This window comes from Ceratotherium simum, chromosome 31, assembly GCF_057802395.1.
Source record: "Ceratotherium simum simum isolate JZ-2026a chromosome 31, ASM5780239v1, whole genome shotgun sequence".
Classification (NCBI taxonomy): domain Eukaryota; kingdom Metazoa; phylum Chordata; class Mammalia; order Perissodactyla; family Rhinocerotidae; genus Ceratotherium; species Ceratotherium simum.
In genome coordinates this window covers 23,528,244-23,546,383 of record NC_141930.1, presented here as the reverse complement: position 1 = coordinate 23,546,383, position 18,140 = coordinate 23,528,244, and the positions used below count along the sequence as shown (strand labels likewise).

Here is an 18,140-nt window from a genome sequence, read left to right as displayed (position 1 = left end):
ATATTTAGTGGCACATTTAGGAACTTTTCTCAATGGGGATAGAAGAATACTTGATCAGACTACATACTATTTCACTCAAACAATAATGCTGAACTGGAAGGCTTAAAAAAAAACAGTGAAATAATTAAAGAGGAACTTTAATTCCTTCAAGCTGGAATTCTTTCAAACTAGTATTTGAAAGTCCTCTGAAATCTAGAAACCTGCACTTCTAGGTCTGATCTCGAGGAGTGCTCTTTTCCACCCAGTTATCTTACTCTTGGTGTACACAATTTGCTTCTCTCTCAACTTTAGGGAGACAGAACTGGAGTTTCTCAAGAGGAATCTTACCAAAAAACTAAGAAATAAGCAAGAAGAAAGAAAAAAAAAACTGTAGAATTGAATGTCAATAGGGTACGTGTGCACGTGTATATACATATGTTTACTACTTACCATATACTACATATATGTGTGTATAAATATATATGCAACACTATGTGTGAAGCATTAGGCTAAAAATGTGCACACATTATCTTTTTTCATTCAACAAATATGGAGTTTAACTATTGTTATAAGCCTGGAGAAACAGCATTGTTTCTGATGGGGGAGACTGAAAATTCTAAAGTAAACTAATCAATGTTTTGAATGAAAATACAGTAGAGTGACTGGGGTGTTACTTTAGATAGTGTGGTCAGCAAAGGCCTCTATGAGAAGTGACACGAGGCTGAGACCTGCATGACGCGAGGGGAGGGTACAAGACAGGTAGATGGGGGATAAGGAACAAATGTCAGGCTTAGTCCTATAGGACAGGTCATATCATCATACCCACTTTACATATGAAAAAACTTGGACTCACAGGGAAACAAAGTGACTTTGAGATTCTACAGCTAGGAAGTGGCATAACCACCCATACCTCAGATCGGCTGTTCTACTTAAATTATTATTTTCTCCTCAATAGACTTTTCCAAACTCCTCTCCAGGCTGCTCCCCTTCCATTGCTCTGTCATTTTCTACTCTTTTCTCCCCAAGAGACAGCTAAGTCCTCTTTTAAACCTTCCCTCACCCTCACAGGAAGAAAACTCAATGACAGCACTTGGTGCCAACCTCTTTCAGAGCGGATTCTACTTCACTGATGCATATGATCTCCTTGCCCACCTCCAAGCCCTTGAGGGGAGGGCAGGGAGTACTATCATTCACCTTTGCAAACCTGGCAACTAGCATAGCCCTTGACATAATAAGCAATTAAGAAATGAAGCAAGTAAGAAATATTTGAGGGCAGGATGGAGGAAGGAAGGAAACAAAGAAAGAAGGAAGATTTTTAGTTCAGGATGCAGTTCACTTTAGAAAATGACAATAAGAGACTGCAGAGACAAATAAAGGTAGTTTTGCACAATTTCTAGACTTGTTACCAGCATTATGTTACCTTTGCTTCCTCCCTCCTCCTCTCTTTGAAAGCCAACTGCATTTTCAACGGTCTTAAATTATACAAAGAAGAAACTCCAATCTGGGTCTAACAGTAGAGAGGGCAGCGGGAAAGGGAAAGGTACAGGAGGACCGGCCTGGTCCCCTGAAATCACACCACATGGATGGCAGTGACTCTGGAGGCGGGATCAATGCAAATTACTATGCCTACTTCCCAGCACGCCTTAGCTCCAGTGTGGGTGTTACTTGTGTCCTAAATTTCAGAGACAGCACGGTCAATGTATAATCAAGGAGCTCTAGAGGCAGATTACCTGGCTCTGCATTCCTCTTCATCCATTCAGTAGCCATGGGACTCCCTGTTCCCATTTCCACATCTTCTCACTGGGGATGCTCTGGGCACATCTCACAGGTTGTTGTGAGGAATAAATAAGTGAATACACATAAAGCACTTAGACTGGTGCCTGGTGCCTGGCAAGGACTCAATGCATGTTAGCCGCAAATTTGGTACTTCCCAAAATAAATACACAAATAGAGGGATGAAAAAAGGATATTGAGGTAAACACATAATTTGGAGAGAAGGAAGGGTCACTATGTTTAGTATCATCATTCATCACAATCTCTGGAGATGAAGCAGCTACAATAATTCCTGGAAGTTGTAGATAGACTTGTTCGTGTCCTCTTGCTCTTCAGCTGCCTCCTACAGCTTTCAGAGGGGTCCATGGCCTGAAACTTTCTGCATTGTCCTTTTCTATATGCTAAATTATTTGTCAGGGTCCATTTTTTCCTATTGTTTTCATTCATCAGGAATGATGATGGTTGTGTTTATTTTGCGTAAAAGAAGCATACCCTCATAATCCTTTTGTTTCCTTCATTTTTTTAAATTGAGGTAACATCGGTTTATAATAGTATATAAATTTCAGGTGTACATCACTATAATTCGATTTCTGTGTAAACTGCGTCATGTTCACCACCCAAAGACTAATTACCATCCATCACCATATACATGTGCCCGGTCACCCCTTTCGCCCTCCTCCCTCTCCCCTTCCCCTCTGGTAACCACCAATCTAATGTAATTTTGCCTAAAAGAAGCATACCCTCATAATCTTTGATCACTGATGTCTTAAAAGACGGGTTAAAAAAAAAACCTTCTGACTCCATTTTTCCCTAAGACAATGGACAGAGGCGGAGCTGAAGCAATAAATTTTCTTGACCCTTTTATTGACCCAAATCCTGAGGGTATCTGTGTGTCCCTACTAGGATTTCAAAAACATCATGCAAGAAATTTCCTGGCAACTATAACTGTTTTAAGTTATAAACATAAGTCCTGATAAACGGTTCAGAAAGAGCCAGTTAATTGCAAAACAAAAACAGAACTCCCTTTAATGCCTGAAGGAACGGCTTGAGCAGTTTCCACGTATGGAGCAAATGTTTTAAAAAAGCAAAGATTTATCTCTCGCCTTTTTTTTTTACTAACCGACCACTAAGGACCCAGGAGGGCAGCAGTGGGTTAGAAACAGGGTTTCCGTGCCAGGTTCTGAAGAAAGCCTCTGCTGAGACAATTGGCCAGAGGCTTGTGCCCTGCTCTTCTAGCGTGCTCGGGCTACTTGCGTATGGAGTTCCACTAGATACAACAAACGTGCCCATGAAATCTGACATTGAGCCCTGATGCAATTTAATCTTCTGCAGAACGCCTCCGCTCTATTCTATTAGGTGAGAGAGAGCAAGAAAGTCTCTTTGGAATTCACGAAGAGTTAGTCCGGGATTTAACTATCCGGGACCAGGTTTTATTTCCAAGCCCTTCTCAAACAATTTAAGTCTCTCTGGGAAGAAGTCATATTTATCCTCATCCCGGAAGCATTCCCCATTCCTAGAAAAAGCCACGCATCCTCTTCTTTCTCGCCTTCTTTTCTTTCACGCCTGGTGACAATTTCAAAGAGCCTTGTAGTTGAGACACTTAAGTCAGTCTCCTTGCGGCGTCCCGGTTTATGTCCACGCTCCGAGCTGGAGCATCACTTCACTGCCTCCGCATCGCCTCTCGCCAAACCAACTCGGTCTAACTTTCCCTCCCAGACTCCAGCAGGGGCGCCCTCCCGGCACCCGACTGCGGCAGGCAGGAACGACCCTGGCCCCGAGACCCGAGAGCTGCGCGGTCAGCGCCGGGCGGAGCGCCCACCGGCTCCTCTCCCGCCGCCCGCGCTCGCAGCCCCGCGCTCTCGGAGCTCCGCCTCGCGCCTCGCCGCGCTCGCCCGCCTGCCCTGGGCTTCTCGCCTCTGGACACTTCGTCCCCGGACACCAAGCCATCCCAACTGCCGCCCTCTCCACCTCCGGGACAGCTCAGCTAAACCTTGTCCCCTCCTTTGCACACGCCTCCCACCATCCTTTCAACAGCCAGCACAACCCCCAGAGATAAGCCCAGCTCGGATCTTTCCAAACCGGCCGCCGAGGATCTCCATCACCACCAGCCGCCCTAATGCACGTTCATTCATGTTCATTCTTTCTCTCTCCCTCTTGCGCTCTCTCGAAAGACTCCTAAAAAGACAGGCCGATCCGCCTCAGTGGCACTCCCTCCTTTCATTCATCCCCTCCCACCACACACACACACACACACACACACACACACACACACCCCAACCCAGACAGCCCACTCCACTTTTCAGACGCCCACCTCCTACATACTCCCCTCCCCTAAACAGACTTCCACCCACTCACCATCTGTAGCCTCCCTTCCGCCCCCCGCCCCGCCCGCCCGGCTCCCCCTCCCCAAGAAGCGGACCTGCACAGTGGGAGGCAGGGACCCCCGCCAGACGCTCGGGTCGTGCGCGCCGCTCTGACCTCTGCCCGCCCGGGAAACTAACAAAGGCGGTGCGCCAGCCCAGAGCCCGAGAGCGGCGAGCGGCGGCCGCGGGGCGGGCGAGCTTGGGCCGGGCCGGGCGAGCGCCGGGCGGGGGCTGCTCCGGAGTCGGGAGCAGCGGCGCCGGAGGACGCGGATCTCTCGCCGCGCGCGCCGCTCGGACGCCGCCGGCACCATGGGCTGCTGCACCGGGCGCTGCTCGCTCATCTGTCTCTGCGCGCTGCAGCTGGTGAGTCCCCGCGCGCCCCAACCCCGGACCGGCCCCTGACCTGGGACTGGCCTCCCCGGCTCCCTCCGCGGAGCCGCAGCTCCCGGCGCAGGGCGGGCGGGCGAGCCGGGCGCTCCCGCCGGTCCCCTCCCTCCCCTCTGACTCGCACTGCCCTCCCTCGCGGACACTCACCAGGTCGCCCCTGCCCTGCGGGAGGGCGCGGTCTCCCTCTTGGCCCCACGCACTGGGGTTCCCCGGGCCCCTGCCCGATGTCGCCACAAGGTCCAGGGGTGGCTGGCGAGACGCCGGGGGCGTGAGAGATTTCCCCGCCCCTCGGTTGGACGACTGGCTTTAGCACCCTCCGCATTCCTGCTGAAGTTTCACCGGAGCTTGTGGGCTCTTTCTTCTTGGGATGATTTCCAGTTACATTGTTTAATTAGAAGGTGCGTGTGAATGCCCAGCTTCTGAGGGGCCAGAAGCAGCTTCAACTCTTAGTTAAGAGTGAGGTGGTTCGTACCTTCAGCAGGTTGAAAGGTGGTGTGTCTTGGATTTCTAGGAAGGAGGTCTGGCTGTGTTTTTAAACAGAGTAATTCAGCCCCTGCCCATCCAATTTGTGTTTAAATTTTGCTGAAATGCTCCATGTTCAGACAGCGACAGACTGACAGCTGTCAACGAGGTAATGAAAGGCTCCGTTGGCTGGCGCGGTGGCTTGCCAAGGGAGTGCATGTAATGGGAAGTTAGACACCAGAGTGGAGAGTAAAAGGGCTTTCAGTGTGGAGCGAATGCTTTTCTTAACATAAGTCCTATTGGGACCTAGACCGGCCCTGTGGTCTATTCCATAGTCACTTGAGGTCAAGGCCATAGACCTTTTGTGTCAGACTTTTGTGTGTGAGAGATGAATAGACATCTCCCTTTTATTACACCTAAGACAGATTCTGCAGATGCTCTGCAAGCCTTCTTCTAAGTGTTGTTTGTTTTTTAAAGTCACAAACATTAGCATATTTTAGCTAGCAAGAGGAAAAAAGCTTTTCAGCGAACTTTACTGGGTAATGTCAACCCTTGTGAGACTCATTAACTGAGGAATAAAATAATGCTGTTTCTTTAATAGTTAGTCCTTGTTCCCATGAATGTTTTAAAAGGTTTCGCTGTTCTCTTGCCAGTGTTCCATTCTCCCATTAAAAACCTCACTTTAGATGTGCTCTTCATTGTTTACATAGTGTCCATAATTTATGTATTTATAGATTTTAAATCAGTGGCTACTTTTCTTTAAATCTATGGGACAGTCCCTTCTGTACTGTTAAATAGGACATATTTTATAGAGTTGTCTTGAAAAAATAATTTAAAAATCCACTTGAGCCTGAATGTTTTCTTTCACTAAGGAAAGAAGGCCAGAGGATAGTCTACATTTTGGTTATTAGAAATGGACATGGCTTATAAATTGGAAAAACTGAAAAAATATTTAGTCAACCCTTGAATATGCAAGATTGTGGATAGGCACACTGGATTGTATAATCTATAACGGCATAATTCTTTCTGTTTTACATGGAAATAATGTGTGGGGGTTTTTGATGCAGCAGAGTTATCAGTATAATTATAATTTCCTTAGTTGGTATTATAATATTTGTGATGATAATGTGTTTCGTGTTTCATCTGTCAGCCTGGAATGCTTCCATGTTCCACATACACCTTCTCAATTGATACAAATGTAACTTACTCTTCAAAGCTTACTCCCAAATTCCATCTTTATGAAGTCTTCTCTGGTGCTCCAGGTAAAGTCACTTACTTCTTTCTCTTTAATTGCGTAGCACTTTGCTTTTTCCTCTGTTACAGCACATTTCATTCTCTTAAATTATTTTGTTATTTACGCATATCTTTATCACTAGACTGTAGGTAACCTGAGGATAAGGATCAAACATTATTCATCTTTGCAGACCCTGCCAGTCCTTAGGAGAGCTCATAGTAGGAGCTGAAACATATTTGCTGAATTTATGATAGTAATTAGCATTTGCAATCCTTACAGGGTTTTTGCATAAACATGATTTCATTTCACTCCTGAAGTTATCCTCTGAGGAAGGCACCTATTTCACTAATTTGCAGATGAGGAAGGTGGTACTCATAGAGTTAAACAACTTTTCCAAATCAATAGCTTTTGGATGGTAGAGCCAGTGGGGCGATGTGATGTGATTATTAAACACTGAATAATTGGACCTCAGACAAAACAAAATATATATTTTTATATATATTACATTATTGTATAGTATATTATAAATATTATATATATAAAGGATGTGTAGCACTCGACAGTAATAATAATAAAATATGTAATTTTCTTTATTGTAAATTCTACATAGCCAGTTAATTCTGGCAGAATCCTTTTGTTGAATTTGATAAACTTTTGGTTCTGTAGTGCTGACATCAATGCTGGTTAATATTTTTATTTACTTCGAGGAGTACTAGGAAAGTAAATCAAGGAAGCCAGTATTGGAACTTCACTCCATCAATGACATAATGTTGGTTCACAACCTCGGGAACTTCCCCGAGTGAAATTCAAAACTGACCCCTGTACTCAGGAGGCAAGGAGAGACTGAAGAAAGAGGCAGACCACGCTAGATTGGTAGGTGGCAGGTTTAATAATAAGCAAGGGAACTAATATACCAAGTTTGTCTTGAGCTGCCGAAAGATGAGTAGATCTCCACAGCCACCTGCTAGAATCTTAAAAGTTTTTAGAGGCCTTAACAGGGTTCAGTCGTGTATACCGTCCAGATGTCTCAACAACGCATTGCTCTCTCAAGGCTGCATCCTTGAAACGGCTCCCGCTGTGGGAATGGTGGGCAGAACATACATTTCAAGGACAGGGGAAGGAGTGACATGCTTCCAGTTGCCCTGGTCCGGCTCGAGGGTCGACTGGGTCATGACCTCTCAATGACCCATGAGCAGATTCTTTGCTGAATTGGGTAATAGTTTTCAAACACTGGAAAATTATTTCCTCAATTTCTTCATGCTATTGACAATGTAATGGCATGGGACATGACAATGTAATGACATGACACATTTTAGGTTTAATGTGCGTTATTGCAAAAAAATTCTCCATTGCTTTCTTAAGTCTCGACAATCAACAAAACAATGTTACACTCTAATTTTTAGCATTTGCCAATTTTTTTGATATAAATACTCCCACTTTGGCCAATTTGAAATACATAGTATTTCCATCATACAGATAAAATAGGCGTAAATAACCTCAAAAGCAGAGAGAAAGTGAAACAGAGTAAAATAATTAGGAAGGGATGTGTTTTAAATATGTAGTACCCCTATTTTTAATATGATTTACTTAAATTTAAGTTTATGTTATTTAATTTTTAATAATGGCTGTGTTTAACAAGTGGCTTACAAAATCCTAAAAATTTAACTGACTCTCTGAGCTGGTATAAGTCTACTCCAGCATACCACTGGATAGGACTCCCAGATCTAGTGTTCTTTCCACTGAAGCCAGCTGTCTTTTTTTCTCTTTCATGTTGTTTTTCTGCTCCTGCCAGCTGTTGGAAGATGGAGCTTATGAAGCAGTAAATAAGTGTGGATGTTGAGAGGGGAATGGTATTTGTAGAACACATTTGCTGAGGAGAATCTACATGCTAACAACTAGAAGTAACTGTGTAGGTCATTAAAAGATGGCACATAAGTTCCTTCTAAAAGTTAAAGAAACAAATAAAAGGTTTTTATTATCTCATTCACATTTCCTTTGAACCACCCTCCGGAGTGAAGCATCAGATTGGGAATATCATGGGAGAGAATTTATCATTTTTAGGCTAGTGGATTTGGATGAATTTAGTTTGCAAAATCTCAGTCTTCTTTCTACTTTCTTCATTCCACTGCTCTGGCCTTCTCCCATCATTACTTTTTCTCTCTGCTTCTGCCCTCAAGCAAATTTGTGTGTTTGCCCCAGATTTTACATTCATGTTCTTAATTCTGTTAGATGAATTTAATGAGCAAGTGAAAAGCGTGAATAAATGCCCAGAGAAAACTGTGCAAAGTAAATCTTTTCTGAAAAAGCAATTCATTACAGTGTAACAGATTCATCAAGTCGTCCAAGAACTTTTAAATACGTTTTTGTAAGGATGCCTTTGGTTTTGCTTGTTTAAAAATAATGTGTATTCTGTTATCATATATGTGTAATCTAGAAATAAAAAAAACACCTGATCATATGCTTTTGGTAAATTATTTTTAATTGCCACATTTAAATGAGTTTTAGTTGCGTGTTTTTAAAGTCTAGAATTTACTCCACATGTAATTTCAGAGCCTTTTTCTGATAGCGGCCTCAGTGAAGTGTTGAACTTGGGTTGGCAGGAATTGTTCCCACAGAGCGTTAGACGTCTTCTCAGTGTCACAGAGGTCAGACTCCAAGACATGTTCAACAAAATTTTGTCCCTGGATGTTGTTATTACCAGGGATATTTATTGCACCCTATATCACTTTATGGAAAAGTGACAGCCATATTCCTATTAGGCCTAATAATCAGTGGAACCAAATTCAGAACTGTCACTTTATGTATCCATAGTAATGGAAACCTTTAGAAGATTGATAGAAAACAAGCAGTTTTTAACACATTGATTGGACGTATGTTTTTATTTTAGAGAACATCCTCTCAAATTAAAGAAAACTAGTAATTGTTTTTCTCACAGTGAAAACCAAGTTAACTTTGCCTACCACATTCAAACCACCTTGTGACCACCTTGGACACTGTAATGATGAGATAAAATGTGTTGAGAGGTGTCTGAATGTCTGAATGACGGTGCTGTAGTTGTGCTAATGTGTTTTTAAATTAAGTTTTGTGAAATGTAACATTCACCTGTCATAGATGTTTGGCAGTGGATGCAGAAATGCCTTTATTTTAACTACGTAGATATATTGATACTTTTGCTTTAACATGTTTTAAATTTTAATAGCTCTTTCTCTTCTCCTGTGAAATATAATTCTTAGTCATTCAGTTTTCATTACTTTTTCTGTATTAAATACTCTGGTTCATCTCATGGAACTTAGAAAAGATTAGGGAAATTAAAACTATGGCTAATAATGAGACTTTAGTTATCACGTGATTGATGTTGAAATCATTACAGTATTCTACATTAGCCAATTTTCTACAAATTTGGATCCATTTGCAGATCTCTTCTCTTGTTGTTTAAGTGTACATCCATAGTATTGAATTTTCTCAGGAAATATTGTATTATGACCTTGTTATGGGTTGAATTGTGACCTGCCCTGCCTCCACACACACAAATTCTTATGTTGAAGACCTAACCCTCAGTAACTCAGAATATGCCCTTATTTGGAAAATAAGTAGGGGTGGGTCCCTACTCCAGTATGACTGGTGTCCTTATATAAAAGGGAAATTTGGACTCAGGCATGCACACAGGAAGAATGCCATGTGCAGATGAAGGCAGAGATCAGAGTGATGCTTCTACAAGCCAAGGAATGCCAAAGATGCCAGCAAACCACCAGAAGCTAGGTGAGAAGCATGGAACAGATTCTCTATCACGGCCCTGAGAAGGAAACAACCCTGCCAACACCTTGATATTAGACTTCTAGCCCCAGAACCATGAGACAATAAATTCCTGTGGTTTAAGCCACTTAGTATGTGGTACATTGTTAACGGCAGCCCTAGAAAAGTTTAGACTTTACAGAAAACTTTATGGGAAACTAATACAGGTCTTTTATTTTTTATTTTCATAGCACACTAATCACATGTTTCTTTGTGTTTATTTCTTTGCATATGTGTTATTTCTTTTACTGGATTTTAAGTCTGCACAGGGCAAAGACTTTGATTTACTCACAGAATCTTCAACTACACCCTGCAAAGGGTAAACACTCAGTAAATATTTGGAGAATACATTAATGTATAAATAAATGAATAGCTACACTACTGTTTTTTTTAATGTGCCAGACATTGTTCTAGGTACTTAATATCTATGAAATCATGTAGTTCTCACAACCACTCCTTTTAGAGATTCAGAAATTGAGGCAAAAAGAGTTTAAGTAACATGCCCAAGACCATACAGCTGGTGAATGATGGAACCAGGGTTCAGATTTGAGTCTGCACTCTCTTTATGGTGCTCTGTGCTTCCTGACCTCGAAATAATCAAGAACATTCCACAAATATTCATAGAGTCCCTAAGCACTGTGTGTACAGGTGTAAACTCTTCGGATGTAGTCCTGTTCTTAAGGAGTTTTCTGTATCTGAGGGCAGAAGGGCTGTCAATAAATAGGTAAACAGATTACCTAATTACAAATACTGCTCAGTGCCATTAAGGAGATGAAAAGCGTAATATACAGAGAGAAGGAGGGAGGATCTTCTTAGATGAGGTGGTCAGGAAGACTTCCCAGAAATTGAAAGCTGAGTCTGAAAGAATGACCAGGAGTCAGTCATGCAAAGAGAGGGGAACCATTCTAAGCAGAGGAAAGCAAATGTGCAAAGTCTCCAGCTTTGAAAGAGCCTAGTAGGTTCCTAGATATGGCAGGAGACTGGTGTGGCTATGGTTCAGTATGAGAAAGAGTGCACGCAGTGAGATGGCATTGGATGCATGCGGTGGCACCAGATTTCATTCAGAGAGCAGTGTGAATCCACTGGAGCATTTTAAACAGAGTCATCATCAGACTTGTGTTTCAAAATACTCTCATTGCTGAGTAGAGACTAGATTAGAGGGAAACAAGAGAGGAAATGGGCAACAGGATGCTCTTTTGTTATTCTGAGCAAGAGATAATACAAGTCAGACACATGTAATAACAGAGCAGATGAGGGAAAGGATGGACTTGAGACATGATTTAGGAGCAGAAAGCCTAGGACTTGCTGAGGGGTTGACCTACACATCTTGTGAATAACAGAATGTAATTGTGGTGCTTTTGACTGAAAGTGGGAAAGTTGGGTGTTGTAGGTGTGGAGGTGGAGCAGGAGTGTTTGTTTGGAGATGTGAGGGTTCTGTTTTAGACACTTTAAGATTCTGATACCTAAGGCCAAGTAGCTGTCAGGTGTATGAGCTTGGAACTCAGAGGACACGACTGGATGAATATTCAGAATTACGAATCATGAGCAATATTGGAATTTAAAGCCCTGGATGAGATCACTTCGAGAGAGAGAGAGTGTCAAGAGAGCTGAGAACAGTACCAAAAACAGGAGTTGCAAAACTGAGAAAATGGAAATGAACAAAGTTCACTGAAATGAAAATATTTATATATGCTTGTGCTATTTTATTCTTCATAAAATATCAAGTGCTATTGATTTTTAAAAAATTTCCCCCAATTTTAACCAAATCATTTTCATTCTGATCACTTCCATGTGGATTTTTGTTTTGCCTAGCTTTTTCCCCCCATGAGGATAATCCTTATCATAAGATTTTGAAAAATAAATTGCTTTCTATCCCTAGAACCTCAATAGTATTTTCTATTTGAAAAAATGAGCTGCTTTATCCATATTTTTTCACATTTCTCTCACAAATTTTACAATGTATCTTTTAGGTCCCCAGGAAAGATGTGAACAATTATCCTGATTATATAAGGGAAGAATTTCAAATAATTTAAACTTAAGAAATTTTGAGTCAATATTACTTAAGATTTTGCATTAGAGACAAATGCACATTAACATAAACTTTGCATAGTTTCTTTGGAAGAGTTTAGAAGAGTGAGCAGAAAAAAGAACAGATCTATATATGTATATTTTTGCTATTTTCTTAAGTATTTTTTTTTCATCAGATGAACTGCATCTTGCGTAAAAAAGCAGGATTTCAAGTGCTTAATAAAAATTACTCATTGAAGATAAAAATAAAAATCAGAATGGAAAACAAAATTTGAGGGCTTTCAGAATAAGATGAAAAAGAGTAGAAGCATCTACTTTCCCTTCTTCCCAAGGTCCCAATGTCCAAATGAAACACTAATAATGCTGGGAAGAAAAATGCAGCAAAGAGATGACCAGCCAAATTGAAGAATCCAGGAAGATGAGAAGCAGAGTGTATTTGATCCAGAGCCTTAATATGAGTTGTGTGCTTTGTACACTGCACAGAGGTGTTGTGTGTTAGGCTGGAATCCAACACTCGTTCCACTTGCCACAAGGGGCGCCCTGGCATGGGGCTGGGGAATTGGGTGCCTTTTAGTTTTGCATTTTGCAAGTTAGCTGCCTGATATCGTTCTGAAGATGATATGGAACAGGAGAATGAATATATTAATCATTTTGAAAGTAAAGCTGATTAATGTGTAAGTTAGGATTCATAGTAGTTTAGATAAGGAGAAAATTGAAAAGAAAAGCACAAATTATTTTTTTAATTGCTTATTTTCATTTTCTTGTAATGCTTTTTATGTTACACTTTAAAGTAATTTTAACATTAATTTTGAAAAAAAAAGGAGAGATTTTTCAAATGTAATTTTGAAGATGTTTTGAACGTCAATTTTAGGGAGACTGGCAAATACTCGATAAGGTTAAAGTGGACCTTCTTTCTTAGGTGCATCAAAATTCATGCTTTTAATCCCCATTAGCACTAATTGGTGTTAATGTAGGTGAATCTTCATACACTTACAACAGAATATGACATTAGACTAAAAGATAACACTTCATCAATGGTTAGTATTCAGAATGGCAGTTAAATGGTAGTGCAAGCAAATGACACATAGCACAAACTATGTAATTTACATTTTTAATTTGATATATTTTGCAAAGATACTAAGATAAAATAGGAGATAGGCCCTAAATTCCCTTTAATGGAATGTTCTTATCGTAGGTCCAGGTAGAGTATTGTAGAACAGATATTTTAAGATGGGCATAGTAAAAAAAAAATCTGGTAAAAGCATTGAGTCTAAGTCGATGACATAAGTTAGGGAAGGTGAAACCCTTCAACTAGTAGATTAGTGTTCTGTTTGATGCTGGTAAGAGAATCCCCAGTTCCTTGATTTGGAGGAGAAGCATCTGTCTATTGGGAAAGGAAGATTGAGGGTGAAGGCCAGTGGGCAACAGGGGTTGGGGATTATGACAAGGGCTCTGCTTGCAAGTATTAGATAGTCCCTTGTTAAGGGAAGCAGGGGCAAGATCATGGCAGTGTTAATGATCTTGTTCTTTTTTGCTGGTTTTTTGTTTTTTTCTTTTCTGCATAGAGGACCACTCTTTAGAATGGTTTTTCTGATTAATTGTGGTCCTGAATTATTGAGTAGAATTAAATGTTTGAGTTTCTTCTCTCCACTCCCTCCACAGGTACTTGCATTATGAATGCCCAGTTCCTTTATTAACAAGAGGTATTGGAATGGGATTTTAGCTATCAGATTCTCGTAAGAGATATGAGCTCAATGGATGTGATGATAAGTCGTAAATATATTTCTGATGGTTTCTCTCTATTCCAGTAATTAGAGACATAGTTGTACTTTGGTATTGATTAATACATAGTATAAGAAGTGCTTGCATGCGGGAAGCTCTAGGCTATGGAGGTTGATTGGTTAAATCGGTTAATTAAGGTACAAAGAGGAATGCTCTACACCCAAGTTACATTTCCTGTACTGATAACTAGCTGTAACTGATCATAATTAAGATAATGGGAAATATAAAATTCTCGTTAATAGCAATTCTTTATCAATTTGTATTTAAAATATAAATTCTTGATGAGGTGCTCTTTCAAATTATACTTCATGAAAGGTAACATATCTTAGATTTGAGGAGTCTTCAAGAAGTTATCTAGACCCATCTTTAGCACCACAGCAGGACTGTGGATGAATCTTCGATACCGAAGACGCTCCCGTTGATTCTTAAATTTCTCTGAGAATGGAAATTTTTACTTTTAGCAAAGTCCTCCGTATATTGAAATCGAACTTCTCGTGCTTCAGTGTCTAACCTATCTTCTACACATTTGCCTTTCGTCTAGATGATGAGTAGCAGATGGGGGCAGTGACGTACTGGAGCCGGCTCGTGCCAAGTGGGCAGAGTTCACTGTTACATTTCCAGAGCTTCTGCAAGCCAGTTGTTAAACACTGACTTTATTAAAAATTAATTATATAAATTTTAAATTACATTAAAAACAAAGGTAATAAATATCCCAAACTCAACCTTTCCTAATTATTTTACTGCATTGTTGTGGTATCATGCTTCAGGGGTTATTTCACATCTATTGTGTCTCTATGGTAGAAATTCTATACAACAGCGTGCTGTTGAGCATCTGTTTCCAACTCTGCATCTAGTGACATCATATTGGTGGCTAAAAATCTATCATGGTGGAAGTATTTACATCATGAAAATATGTGATCACCACAAATCGGGCCCTCTTCCCACCCCTCAGAGCCAATTATTAAACATTTACCAGCGTGCCATTGGGCAGGGCCTTTCACCAGAAGAAAGCTGATTTTCTTCCTTGTACAAGTAGAAACTGATTTATAAGCCCTTAAGGTTAACTAATTAATGAATGGATAGAAGATATATTTCCTAACCTAAGGGTTTTATTTATTGCTTTGAGTGCATTTGTAAAACTGTTTAAACATAATGGAGAAGTTTTTATTTTCAAAAATTCCGATATTAACTTCTTTTATACAATAGCTTTTGGATCTCCCTAAACATTTTAGTTGATAATTGATTTGTGACAGAATGATCCAGAATTGACCCTGGTTCATAGGTTTCACTTCTAGTGACTAACTAGACTCTAGAATCCCTCACTATGAAGGAGAGTCATTTCTGCCTAATGGGTGTTGATCGATTCCCGTGAGTGAAGGAGGACTTACTCCAATGCCCAACTCCTCCACCTGTCTGTGTTATTGGTCCTAACTAGCTCCTTCTACAGGGATGTCACGTAATCAATGGCAAAAAGATCAAAATACATTCTTACGTCACATCTGGTACTTCCAGGCTTGGGATGAGCTTGAATTTTCCATGGTCCCCACATCGAAATACTAAATATTCAATCTTGAAGGAGGCTGTGAGAAGGTGATTTTTTGAGAACACACATAAAATTTATTGTCTGAATCTTAAAAAGTAATCATTGTTGCAATATGGAACAAAATCCTGTTTCACCTCAGTAGCCTTGTTTCATTCTGATAACACCCCCATGAGGCAGATATTAATATATTCCCATTTACAGATGAGAAAACTGAAATGTGGAGAAATTAAGCAGAATATTGAAATCATATGTTATGGTATGGCTTAAGCCATCAGAAACATAGAAATGTGGATAACAAAGTTGTGTGTGTGTTACCTTATGACTGGATTAAAAGAAAGAGACATTTCTCTGGGCTCAGGCCACACCTGTTGAAAAGAGTATTTAAGCAAGCAATTTCTTTACATAAAATGTGATTTTTAAAATGTGATCCAGGTGACTTCAGTAATTAGAAGAGACATTGTAACTCTTTGAAAGAGCTTTTTTTTCTTCCATATCTGTTAGTAAAATGTAGTGTTCCTCATGATTGGTATCTATTTTTAGAGTCCCTCAGGAGGCACCCCAATTTATCCTGAAACAAAAGAATGAAATGCAAGCTTTCTGCAGAGGAAATATTCCTCAGGTTTTGCATGCTCTATTTTCTTCAACAGATGAACCACTTCTGACAATGCTTTCACTGTCCAGATATAATCTTCTAATACCATCCGGACCTCTACTCACAAGTATCCTCTCTCTCCGTAAAAGTTTAAGACACAAATTATTTTTGCTCTCTGATGGGAAGCTCTTCCTTGGCCTTGGAGTGTATAATTGTCAAAGATCTGAATGTTGCAGCCACATCACTGACTGAGCATCTTAAATGCAAGGCCTATTAGAGGAAAGCATTAGATGAAGCCACTGAACCATTAGGAAGCCTGCAAAGATCCCCTAACACTATTTTCATCTAAAAGAGAGCTGTGGTTAGAAATACACAGATGGATTCATCCTCGGGGATCTGTCCTTCACACATGTGGTTCTGTTGAAGCATTTCACAAGTAGAAGAATTAACATTTTGTAACATTTCACAGACTACATCATACAGAGGAGCACTGGTCATCTATTATTAATATGTTTGTTTGACTAGTCCAAAAGTGCCTTTATACATACTTTTTAACTCCTTCACTACTCCTGATGCTTTTATTGGAGGACAAAGGTTTGGGGGAGGTTGATTTAAGATATAAGTAATGGCTTGATTTTCTTTCAAGACAATATAAAGTAGAGAATATTGATCTTCTTACTGTATTTTTCCTTATTGATGACAAATTGGTTTAGTAGTTAAAAAAATTCAGCATGGATTCTAATTCAAGTTGCTCTATTTCTTCCCCATTGTATTGAGGAAATAATATTATTTTCATATTTAGAGGACCATACCAAAGCTGAAGAGATAATTATATTTAAACATATTTTCGGGCATTTAAACTTTATATTTGTTATGTTTTTAGTCATTATAACATTTAATTTGATTTCAAAGTGTTGATTAATTGCCATTCTACCAATGAAAAGGTTTAAAATGCTCTTAGGAGAATGGCAATTAAAGCTCTTTTTATAAATAGAAATATAGTTCTTTAGTCAGTATGTATTTTGCATTATATTTAATTAAGAGGTAATCTAAAATTGAGATTTGGGTCAAGCATCACCTGCAATGGCTACTTGCTTCTCATGACCCAAAACGAAGGAAAAGCAATGGAGAACTGTTATCCCACAGGCATTAGAATTAGTGGATAGATAGTTAGTTAGCTGCTATGTAGCATGATTTTCTCCAAGGTGCTGGAGGAGTACTGGAGGCTGACTTCGTAGGGGAAATCACAACTCGATGGTATGAGTAGTGCTATAAGAGCAATATTTCATGTGATATAACTTAAACCAAGATAGCAGCAGAAAGATGACATTAGAAGTAGGTTGTCCCGATTGAACTAAATGTGAGTGAAAAGCTAGTGCAGTAAATCATGGCAAATTTTATAAACTTCATCTGTGAGCCTAAGGGATAAAATCATTGAACTGTTTTGGGAGTTCCTGATATTTGGACTTATTTTTTTCTATTACTTGCAAGTATAAGAGAAATGGTATTTTTGGCAGGATTAAATTACATATTCATGTATAAACTCCACTGTGTGCAATGATAACAATTGCAAAAAAGTCCTGGAGATAAAAATCTGAACAGTAATAAACTACAGACAAAAGATGAATCAGCAATGTAATATTCTTTAAGCAGCGAATATTGGAGTGCATAAATATAAGCATGATCAGTAGCAATCCACTCTTGTCAGTGTTGATCAGATATATTTAAACAAAGGAACATGATAGTTTTCTATTCTCATAGTGAAGTATTTTGTGAAATACACAGCCAAACTGAAAGAGAATACTAATTTGGAACTAGTTCGGAAGGAAAAATGAAGGAATTCAGATTATTTAGTCTAATGGTGGATTATTAGTATCACGAGGTGCTGTCTCAGAAGGGACAATATTCTTCCCTTTCCCCCTGGCCCGACCCTGCTTCAGTCCCTGGTTTCTTCATGCCAGGAGTCACTGTCCCACTCTGCATATTCTGACCTACGCCAGTTACTGAGCCGATATTGACAGAGTCAGGAGAGTACCTATATCATTATCTTCAGGTCTTCAATTGGTTGCCATTAAGACTTTAAATCGTATGCCAAAACACTTTTTCTCAGAAGTGGAAAGAATGAAAGGCTACAATACATCAAGATGGCTTACTAGAGACACTTGGACACCTTGCAAAAGTGGTTGCTTGTGCCTCCTTACCCAC

General features: G+C 40.0%; 1 protein-coding gene across 3 annotated transcripts in view; it reads left to right on the top strand.

Moving 5' to 3' along the window:
* The first annotated feature begins 4,179 nt into the window (after nucleotides 1–4,179).
* Nucleotides 4,180–18,140, top strand: part of NKAIN3 (sodium/potassium transporting ATPase interacting 3) — a 627,619-nt gene continuing 613,658 nt past the window's right edge. For 2 of the 3 annotated variants that reach the window (XM_087420525.1, XM_087420523.1), the window contains exon 1: nucleotides 4,180–4,478. In XM_087420525.1, coding sequence (XP_087276651.1) covers nucleotides 4,425–4,478 — 54 coding nt within the window. In that variant the 5' untranslated portion in view covers nucleotides 4,180–4,424. The remainder of the gene's footprint in view (nucleotides 4,479–18,140) is intronic. The other variant, XM_087420524.1, reaches the window with a different exon arrangement.